Source organism: Coregonus clupeaformis, unplaced genomic scaffold (assembly GCF_020615455.1).
Source record: "Coregonus clupeaformis isolate EN_2021a unplaced genomic scaffold, ASM2061545v1 scaf0537, whole genome shotgun sequence".
NCBI lineage: Eukaryota > Metazoa > Chordata > Actinopteri > Salmoniformes > Salmonidae > Coregonus > Coregonus clupeaformis.
Window position 1 is genome coordinate 275,768 of NW_025533992.1, and position 11,082 is coordinate 286,849.

Genomic DNA, 11,082 nt, shown 5'->3' on the forward strand with positions numbered 1-11,082 from the left:
ACAGCTTAGATTATATTTATTCTGCACGGCAGTCCTGGGGAGCTGCACACCCACACAGCTTAGATGATATTTATTCTGCACGGCAGTCCTGGGGAGCTGCACACCCACACAGCTTAGATGATATTTATTCTGCACGGCAGTCCTGGGGAGCTGCACACCCACACAGCTTAGATTATATTTATTCTGGACGGCAGTCCTGGGGAGCTGCACACCCACACAGCTTAGATTATATTTATTCTGGACGGCAGTCCTGGGGAGCTGCACACCCACACAGCTTAGATGATATTTATTCTGCACGGCAGTCCTGGGGAGCTGCACACCCACACAGCATAGATTATATTTATTCTGCACGGCAGTCCTGGGGAGCTGCACACCCACACAGCTTAGATTATATTTATTCTGCACGGCAGTCCTGGGGAGCTGCACACCCACACAGCTTAGATTATATTTATTCTGCATGGCAGTCCTGGGGAGCTGCACACCCACACAGCTTAGATTATATTTATTCTGCACGGCAGTCCTGGGGAGCTGCACACCCACACAGCTTAGATTATATTTATTCTGCACGGCAGTCCTGGGGAGCTGCACACCCACACAGCTTAGATTATATTTATTCTGCACGGCAGTCCTGGGGAGCTGCACACCCACACAGCTTAGATTATATTTATTCTGCACGGCAGTCCTGGGGAGCTGCACACCCACACAGCTTAGATTATATTTATTCTGCACGGCAGTCCTGGGGAGCTGCACACCCACACAGCTTAGATTATATTTATTCTGCACGGCAGTCCTGAGGAGCTGCACACCCACACAGCTTAGATTATATTTATTCTGCACGGCAGTCCTGGGGAGCTGCACACCCACACAGCTTAGATTATATTTATTCTGCACGGCAGTCCTGGGGAGCTGCACACCCACACAGCTTAGATTATATTTATTCTGCACGGCAGTCCTGGGGAGCTGCACACCCACACAGCTTAGATTATATTTATTCTGCATGGCAGTCCTGGGGGAGCTGCACACCCACACAGCTTAGATTATATTTATTCTGCATGGCAGTCCTGGGGAGCTGCACACCCACACAGCTTAGATTATATTTATTCTGCATGGCAGTCCTGGGGAGCTGCACACCCACACAGCTTAGATTATATTTATTCTGCATGGCAGTCCTGGGGAGCTGCACACCCACACAGCTTAGATTATATTTATTCTGCATGGCAGTCCTGGGGGAGCTGCACACCCACACAGCTTAGATTATATTTATTCTGCATGGCAGTCCTGAGGAGCTGCACACCCACACAGCTTAGATTATATTTATTCTGCAGGGCAGTCCTGGGGAGCTGCACACCCACACAGCTTAGATTATATTTATTCTGCATGGCAGTCCTGGGGAGCTGCACACCCACACAGCTTAGATTATATTTATTCTGCACGGCAGTCCTGGGGAGCTGAACACCCACACAGCTTAGATTATATTTATTCTGCATGGCAGTCCTGAGGAGCTGCACACCCACACAGCTTAGATTATATTTATTCTGCACGGCAGTCCTGGGGAGCTGCACACCCACACAGCTTAGATTATATTTATTCTGCAGGGCAGTCCTGGGGAGCTGCACACCCACACAGCTTAGATTATATTTATTCTGCATGGCAGTCCTGGGGAGCTGCACACCCACACAGCTTAGATGATATTTATTCTGCATGGCAGTCCTGGGGGAGCTGCACACCCACACAGTTTAGATCATATTTATTCTGCACGGCAGTCCTGGGGAGCTGCACACCCACACAGCTTAGATTATATTTATTCTGGACGGCAGTCCTGGGGAGCTGCACACCCACACAGCTTAGATTATATTTATTCTGCACGGCAGTCCTGGGGAGCTGCACACCCACACAGCTTAGATTATATTTATTCTGCATGGCAGTCCTGGGGAGCTGCACACCCACACAGCTTAGATTATATTTATTCTGCACGGCAGTCCTGGGGAGCTGCACACCCACACATCTTAGATTATATTTATTCTGCACGGCAGTCCTGGGGAGCTGCACACCCACACAGCTTAGATGATATTTATTCTGCACGGCAGTCCTGGGGAGCTGCACACCCACACAGCTTAGATGATATTTATTCTGCACGGCAGTCCTGGGGAGCTGCACACCCACACAGCTTAGATGATATTTATTCTGCACGGCAGTCCTGGGGAGCTGCACACCCACACAGCTTAGATTATATTTATTCTGCACGGCAGTCCTGGGGAGCTGCACACCCACACAGCTTGATTATATTTATTCTGGACGGCAGTCCTGGGGGAGCTGAAACACCCACACAGCTTAGATTATATTTATTCTGCATGGCAGTCCTGAGGAGCTGAAACACCCACACAGCTTAGATTATATTTATTCTGCACGGCAGTCCTGAGGAGCTGCACACCCACACAGCTTAGATTATATTTATTCTGCACGGCAGTCCTGGGGAGCTGCACACCCACACAGCTTAGATTATATTTATTCTGCACGGCAGTCCTGGGGAGCTGCACACCCACACAGCTTAGATTATATTTATTCTGCACGGCAGTCCTGGGGAGCTGCACACCCACACAGCTTAGATTATATTTATTCTGCATGGCAGTCCTGGGGAGCTGAAACACCCACACAGCTTAGATTATATTTATTCTGCACGGCAGTCCTGGGGAGCTGCACACCCACACAGCTTAGATTATATTTATTCTGCACGGCAGTCCTGGGGAGCTGCACACCCACACAGCTTAGATTATATTTATTCTGCACGGCAGTCCTGGGGAGCTGCACACCCACACAGCTTAGATTATATTTATTCTGCATGGCAGTCCTGGGGAGCTGAAACACCCACACAGCTTAGATTATATTTATTCTGCATGGCAGTCCTGGGGAGCTGCACACCCACACAGCTTAGATTATATTTATTCTGCATGGCAGTCCTGGGGAGCTGCACACCCACACAGCTTAGATTATATTTATTCTGCTCGGCAGTCCTGGGGAGCTGCACACCCACACAGCTTAGATTATATTTATTCTGCACGGCAGTCCTGGGGAGCTGCACACCCACACAGCTTAGATTATATTTATTCTGCATGGCAGTCCTGGGGAGCTGCACACCCACACAGCTTAGATGATATTTATTCTGCATGGCAGTCCTGGGGAGCTGCACACCCACACAGTTTAGATTATATTTATTCTGCACGGCAGTCCTGGGGAGCTGCACACCCACACAGCTTAGATTATATTTATTCTGGACGGCAGTCCTGGGGAGCTGCACACCCACACAGCTTAGATTATATTTATTCTGCACGGCAGTCCTGGGGAGCTGCACACCCACACAGCTTAGATTATATTTATTCTGCATGGCAGTCCTGGGGAGCTGCACACCCACACAGCTTAGATTATATTTATTCTGCACGGCAGTCCTGGGGAGCTGCACACCCACACATCTTAGATTATATTTATTCTGCACGGCAGTCCTGGGGAGCTGCACACCCACACAGCTTAGATGATATTTATTCTGCACGGCAGTCTGGGGAGCTGCACACCCACACAGCTTAGATGATATTTATTCTGCACGGCAGTCCTGGGGAGCTGCACACCCACACAGCTTAGATGATATTTATTCTGCACGGCAGTCCTGGGGAGCTGCACACCCACACAGCTTAGATTATATTTATTCTGCACGGCAGTCCTGGGGAGCTGCACACCCACACAGCTTAGATTATATTTATTCTGGACGGCAGTCTGGGGAGCTGAAACACCCACACAGCTTAGATTATATTTATTCTGCATGGCAGTCCTGAGGAGCTGAAACACCCACACAGCTTAGATTATATTTATTCTGCACGGCAGTCCTGAGGAGCTGCACACCCACACAGCTTAGATTATATTTATTCTGCACGGCAGTCCTGGGGAGCTGCACACCCACACAGCTTAGATTATATTTATTCTTGCACGGCAGTCCTGGGGGAGCTGCACACCCACACAGCTTAGATTATATTTATTCTGCACGGCAGTCCTGGGGAGCTGCACACCCACACAGCTTAGATTATATTTATTCTGCATGGCAGTCCTGGGGAGCTGAAACACCCACACAGCTTAGATTATATTTATTCTGCACGGCAGTCCTGGGGAGCTGCACACCCACACAGCTTAGATTATATTTATTCTGCACGGCAGTCCTGGGGAGCTGCACACCCACACAGCTTAGATTATATTTATTCTGCACGGCAGTCCTGGGGAGCTGCACACCCACACAGCTTAGATTTTATTTATTCTGCATGGCAGTCCTGGGGAGCTGAAACACCCACACAGCTTAGATTATATTTATTCTGCATGGCAGTCCTGGGGAGCTGCACACCCACACAGCTTAGATTATATTTATTCTGCATGGCAGTCCTGGGGAGCTGCACACCCACACAGCTTAGATTATATTTATTCTGCTCGGCAGTCCTGGGGAGCTGCACACCCACACAGCTTAGATTATATTTATTCTGCACGGCAGTCCTGGGGAGCTGCACACCCACACAGCTTAGATTATATTTATTCTGCATGGCAGTCCTGGGGAGCTGCACACCCACACAGCTTAGATTATATTTATTCTGCACGGCAGTCCTGGGGAGCTGCACACCCACACAGCTTAGATGATATTATTCTGCACGGCAGTCCTGGGGAGCTGCACACCCACACAGCTTAGATTATATTTATTCTGCATGGCAGTCCTGGGGAGCTGCACACCCACACAGCTTGGATTATATTTATTCTGCTCGGCAGTCCTGGGGAGCTGCACACCCACACAGCTTAGATTATATTTATTCTGCACGGCAGTCCTGGGGAGCTGCACACCCACACAGCTTAGATGATATTTATTCTGCTCGGCAGTCCTGGGGAGCTGCACACCCACACAGCAGATGATATTTATTCTGCTCGGCAGTCCTGGGGAGCTGCACACCCACACAGCTTAGATTATATTTATTCTGCACGGCAGTCCTGGGGAGCTGCACACCCACACAGCTTAGATTATATTTATTCTGCATGGCAGTCCTGGGGAGCTGCACACCCACACAGCTTAGATTATATTTATTCTGCTCGGCAGTCCTGGGGAGCTGCACACCCACACAGCTTAGATTATATTTATTCTGCACGGCAGTCCTGGGGAGCTGCACACCCACACAGCTTAGATTATATTTATTCTGCACGGCAGTCCTGGGGAGCTGCACACCCACACAGCTTAGATTATATTTATTCTGCACGGCAGTCCTGGGGAGCTGCACACCCACACAGCTTAGATTATATTTATTCTGCAGGGCAGTCCTGAGGAGCTGCACACCCACACAGCTTAGATTATATTTATTCTGCACGGCAGTCCTGAGGAGCTGCACACCCACACAGCTTAGATTATATTTATTCTGCATGGCAGTCCTGGGGAGCTGCACACCCACACAGCTTAGATTATATTTATTCTGCATGGCAGTCCTGGGGAGCTGCACACCCACACAGCTTAGATTATATTTATTCTGCATGGCAGTCCTGGGGAGCTGCACACCCACACAGCTTAGATTATATTTATTCTGCATGGCAGTCCTGGGGAGCTGCACACCCACACAGCTTAGATTATATTTATTCTGCATGGCAGTCCTGAGGAGCTGCACACCCACACAGCTTAGATTATATTTATTCTGCAGGGCAGTCCTGGGGAGCTGCACACCCACACAGCTTAGATTATATTTATTCTGCATGGCAGTCCTGGGGAGCTGCACACCCACACAGCTTAGATTATATTTATTCTGCACGGCAGTCCTGGGGAGCTGAACACCCACACAGCTTAGATTATATTTATTCTGCATGGCAGTCCTGAGGAGCTGCACACCCACACAGCTTAGATTATATTTATTCTGCACGGCAGTCCTGGGGAGCTGCACACCCACACAGCTTAGATTATATTTATTCTGCAGGGCAGTCCTGGGGAGCTGCACACCCACACAGCTTAGATTATATTTATTCTGCATGGCAGTCCTGGGGAGCTGCACACCCACACAGCTTAGATGATATTTATTCTGCATGGCAGTCCTGGGGAGCTGCACACCCACACAGTTTAGATTATATTTATTCTGCACGGCAGTCCTGGGGAGCTGCACACCCACACAGCTTAGATTATATTTATTCTGGACGGCAGTCCTGGGGAGCTGCACACCCACACAGCTTAGATTATATTTATTCTGCACGGCAGTCCTGGGGGAGCTGCACACCCACACAGCTTAGATTATATTTATTCTGCATGGCAGTCCTGGGGAGCTGCACACCCACACAGCTTAGATTATATTTATTCTGCACGGCAGTCCTGGGGAGCTGCACACCCACACATCTTAGATTATATTTATTCTGCACGGCAGTCCTGGGGAGCTGCACACCCACACAGCTTAGATGATATTTATTCTGCACGGCAGTCCTGGGGAGCTGCACACCCACACAGCTTAGATGATATTTATTCTGCACGGCAGTCCTGGGGAGCTGCACACCCACACAGCTTAGATGATATTTATTCTGCACGGCAGTCCTGGGGAGCTGCACACCCACACAGCTTAGATTATATTTATTCTGCACGGCAGTCCTGGGGAGCTGCACACCCACACAGCTTAGATTATATTTATTCTGGACGGCAGTCCTGGGGAGCTGAAACACCCACACAGCTTAGATTATATTTATTCTGCATGGCAGTCCTGAGGAGCTGAAACACCCACACAGCTTAGATTATATTTATTCTGCACGGCAGTCCTGAGGAGCTGCACACCCACACAGCTTAGATTATATTTATTCTGCACGGCAGTCCTGGGGAGCTGCACACCCACACAGCTTAGATTATATTTATTCTGCACGGCAGTCCTGGGGAGCTGCACACCCACACAGCTTAGATTATATTTATTCTGCACGGCAGTCCTGGGGAGCTGCACACCCACACAGCTTAGATTATATTTATTCTGCATGGCAGTCCTGGGGAGCTGAAACACCCACACAGCTTAGATTATATTTATTCTGCACGGCAGTCCTGGGGAGCTGCACACCCACACAGTTTAGATTATATTTATTCTGCACGGCAGTCCTGGGGGAGCTGCACACCCACACAGCTTAGATTATATTTATTCTGCACGGCAGTCCTGGGGAGCTGCACACCCACACAGCTTAGATTATATTTATTCTGCATGGCAGTCCTGGGGAGCTGAAACACCCACACAGCTTAGATTATATTTATTCTGCATGGCAGTCCTGGGGAGCTGCACACCCACACAGCTTAGATTATATTTATTCTGCATGGCAGTCCTGGGGAGCTGCACACCCACACAGCTTAGATTATATTTATTCTGCTCGGCAGTCCTGGGGAGCTGCACACCCACACAGCTTAGATTATATTTATTCTGCACGGCAGTCCTGGGGAGCTGCACACCCACACAGCTTAGATTATATTTATTCTGCATGGCAGTCCTGGGGAGCTGCACACCCACACAGCTTAGATTATATTTATTCTGCACGGCAGTCCTGGGGAGCTGCACACCCACACAGCTTAGATGATATTTATTCTGCACGGCAGTCCTGGGGAGCTGCACACCCACACAGCTTAGATTATATTTATTCTGCATGGCAGTCCTGGGGAGCTGCACACCCACACAGCTTGGATTATATTTATTCTGCTCGGCAGTCCTGGGGAGCTGCACACCCACACAGCTTAGATTATATTTATTCTGCACGGCAGTCCTGGGGAGCTGCACACCCACACAGCTTAGATGATATTTATTCTGCTCGGCAGTCCTGGGGAGCTGCACACCCACACAGCTTAGATTATATTTATTCTGCTCGGCAGTCCTGGGGAGCTGCACACCCACACAGCTTAGATTATATTTATTCTGCACGGCAGTCCTGGGGAGCTGCACACCCACACAGCTTAGATTATATTTATTCTGCATGGCAGTCCTGGGGAGCTGCACACCCACACAGCTTAGATTATATTTATTCTGCTCGGCAGTCCTGGGGAGCTGCACACCCACACAGCTTAGATTATATTTATTCTGCACGGCAGTCCTGGGGAGCTGCACACCCACACAGCTTAGATTATATTTATTCTGCACGGCAGTCCTGGGGAGCTGCACACCCACACAGCTTAGATTATATTTATTCTGCACGGCAGTCCTGGGGAGCTGCACACCCACACAGCTTAGATTATATTTATTCTGCAGGGCAGTCCTGAGGAGCTGCACACCCACACAGCTTAGATTATATTTATTCTGCACGGCAGTCCTGAGGAGCTGCACACCCACACAGCTTAGATTATATTTATTCTGCACGGCAGTCCTGGGGAGCTGCACACCCACACAGCTTAGATTATATTTATTCTGCATGGCAGTCCTGGGGAGCTGCACACCCACACAGCTTAGATTATATTTATTCTGCATGGCAGTCCTGAGGAGCTGCACACCCACACAGCTTAGATTATATTTATTCTGCACGGCAGTCCTGGGGAGCTGCACACCCACACAGCTTAGATTATATTTATTTTGGACGGCAGTCCTGGGGAGCTGCACACCCACACAGCTTAGATGATATTTATTCTGCATGGCAGTCCTGAGGAGCTGCACACCCACACAGCTTAGATGATATTTATTCTGCACGGCAGTCCTGGGGAGCTGCACACCCACACAGCTTAGATTATATTTATTCTGCATGGCAGTCCTGGGGAGCTGCACACCCACACAGCTTAGATTATATTTATTCTGCAGGGCAGTCCTGGGGAGCTGCACACCCACACAGCTTAGATTATATTTATTCTGCACGGCAGTCCTGGGGAGCTGCACACCCACACAGCTTAGATGATATTTATTCTGCACGGCAGTCCTGGGGAGCTGCACACCCACACAGCTTAGATTATATTTATTCTGCATGGCAGTCCTGGGGAGCTGCACACCCACACAGCTTAGATTATATTTATTCTGCATGGCAGTCCTGAGGAGCTGCACACCCACACAGCTTAGATTATATTTATTCTGGACGGCAGTCCTGGGGAGCTGCACACCCACACAGCTTAGATTATATTTATTCTGCATGGCAGTCCTGGGGAGCTGCACACCCACACAGCTTAGATTATATTTATTCTGCACGGCAGTCCTGGGGAGCTGCACACCCACACAGCTTAGATTATATTTATTCTGCACGGCAGTCCTGGGGAGCTGCACACCCACACAGTTTAGATTATATTTATTCTGCACGGCAGTCCTGGGGAGCTGCACACCCACACAGTTTAGATGATATTTATTCTGCACGGCAGTCCTGGGGAGCTGCACACCCACACAGCTTAGATGATATTTATTCTGCACGGCAGTCCTGGGGAGCTGAAACACCCACACAGCTTAGATTATATTTATTCTGCACGGCAGTCCTGGGGAGCTGCACACCCACACAGCTTAGATGATATTTATTCTGCACGGCAGTCCTGGGGAGCTGAAACACCCACACAGCTTAGATTATATTTATTCTGCACGGCAGTCCTGGGGAGCTGAAACACCCACACAGCTTAGATTATATTTATTCTGCACGGCAGTCCTGGGGAGCTGCACACCCACACAGCTTAGATGATATTTATTCTGCACGGCAGTCCTGGGGAGCTGAAACACCCACACAGCTTAGATTATATTTATTCTGCATGGCAGTCCTGGGGAGCTGCACACCCACACAGCTTAGATTATATTTATTCTGCACGGCAGTCCTGGGGAGCTGCACACCCACACAGCTTAGATTATATTTATTCTGCATGGCAGTCCTGGGGAGCTGAAACACCCACACAGCTTAGATTATATTTATTCTGCACGGCAGTCCTGGGGAGCTGCACACCCACACAGCTTAGATGATATTTATTCTGCACGGCAGTCCTGGGGAGCTGAAACACCCACACAGCTTAGATTATATTTATTCTGCATGGCAGTCCTGGGGAGCTGCACACCCACACAGCTTAGATTATATTTATTCTGCACGGCAGTCCTGGGGAGCTGCACACCCACACAGCTTAGATGATATTTATTCTGCATGGCAGTCCTGGGGAGCTGCACACCCACACAGCTTAGATTATATTTATTCTGCATGGCAGTCCTGGGGAGCTGCACACCCACACAGCTTAGAGGGAACATTGGTCAGTGCTTTGACGTGAGACGACATCTCCATAGACCTGAGGGTTAGGATTAAAGGTCAGGGTTAAAGGTCAGGGTTAATGTGTATCTCTGTCTCACCAGACCTGAGGGTTAGGATTAAAGGTCAGGGTTAAAGGTCAGGGTTAATGTGTATGTCTCTCCAGACCTGAGGGTCAGGGTTAAAGGTCAGGGTTAAAGGTCAGGGTTAATGTGTATATCTGTCTCTCCAGACCTGAGCTTGGTGACCCCCTGTTCATCTCCATGATCCTGACAGTTAGGGTTAAAGGTCAGGGTTAATACATGACTGATGTCTCACTGCGTTAGTTAGGGTTAGGGGTTAAAGGTCAGGGTTAATACATAACTGATATGTCTCTCTCTGTGTGTCTCCAGACCAGAGCGAGGTGATTCTCTCTTCATCTCCATGGTGCCGGTGCTGAGGGAGGCAGACGTGGTCCTGACTGCCCAGGTAGAGTTAACCCAACCCTGGGATAGTGCCTGGCACCTCTCCCTCTACCCCTGGGAGACCCAGCGTCTGGCCCAGCTTGACTCAGCGGACCAGGGGGTCCGACGTACCCTCCTCAAGACCCTCAAAGCCGTCTGTCGACACTGTCCCGCCCTGCGACCCCTCACCGCCGCGCCGCTGGCCAACCTCATCCTGCACCTCGGGGACAAGGACCTGGATTGGTCGGAGGGTTGTCTGAGTGGGCGGTTCCAGCAGTGCGTGTGGGAGCTGATAGGCTATCTGGAGCAAGGGGTGTTGCCCAGCTACTTCAAGCCCGGCGCTAACACGTTGAACGGACTGACGGAGGAGGAGATCGACCGGATGGGGTTTACGTTGTACTGCGCTGTCTCTGAACCGGAGATTCTGCTCATATAGAAATATATAACCTGG

The 11,082-nt window shown here is 49.6% G+C and overlaps 1 protein-coding gene across 1 annotated transcript in view; it reads left to right on the forward strand.

Moving 5' to 3' along the window:
• LOC121561273 (mitochondrial dynamics protein MID51-like) overlaps positions 1-11,082 on the forward strand; it is a 43,968-nt gene extending 32,886 nt beyond the window's left edge. Inside the window, exon 9 of the mRNA XM_045215859.1 lies at positions 10,581-11,082. Within this exon, the coding sequence (XP_045071794.1) occupies positions 10,581-11,067 (487 nt within the window). The 3' untranslated portion in view covers positions 11,068-11,082. The remainder of the gene's footprint in view (positions 1-10,580) is intronic.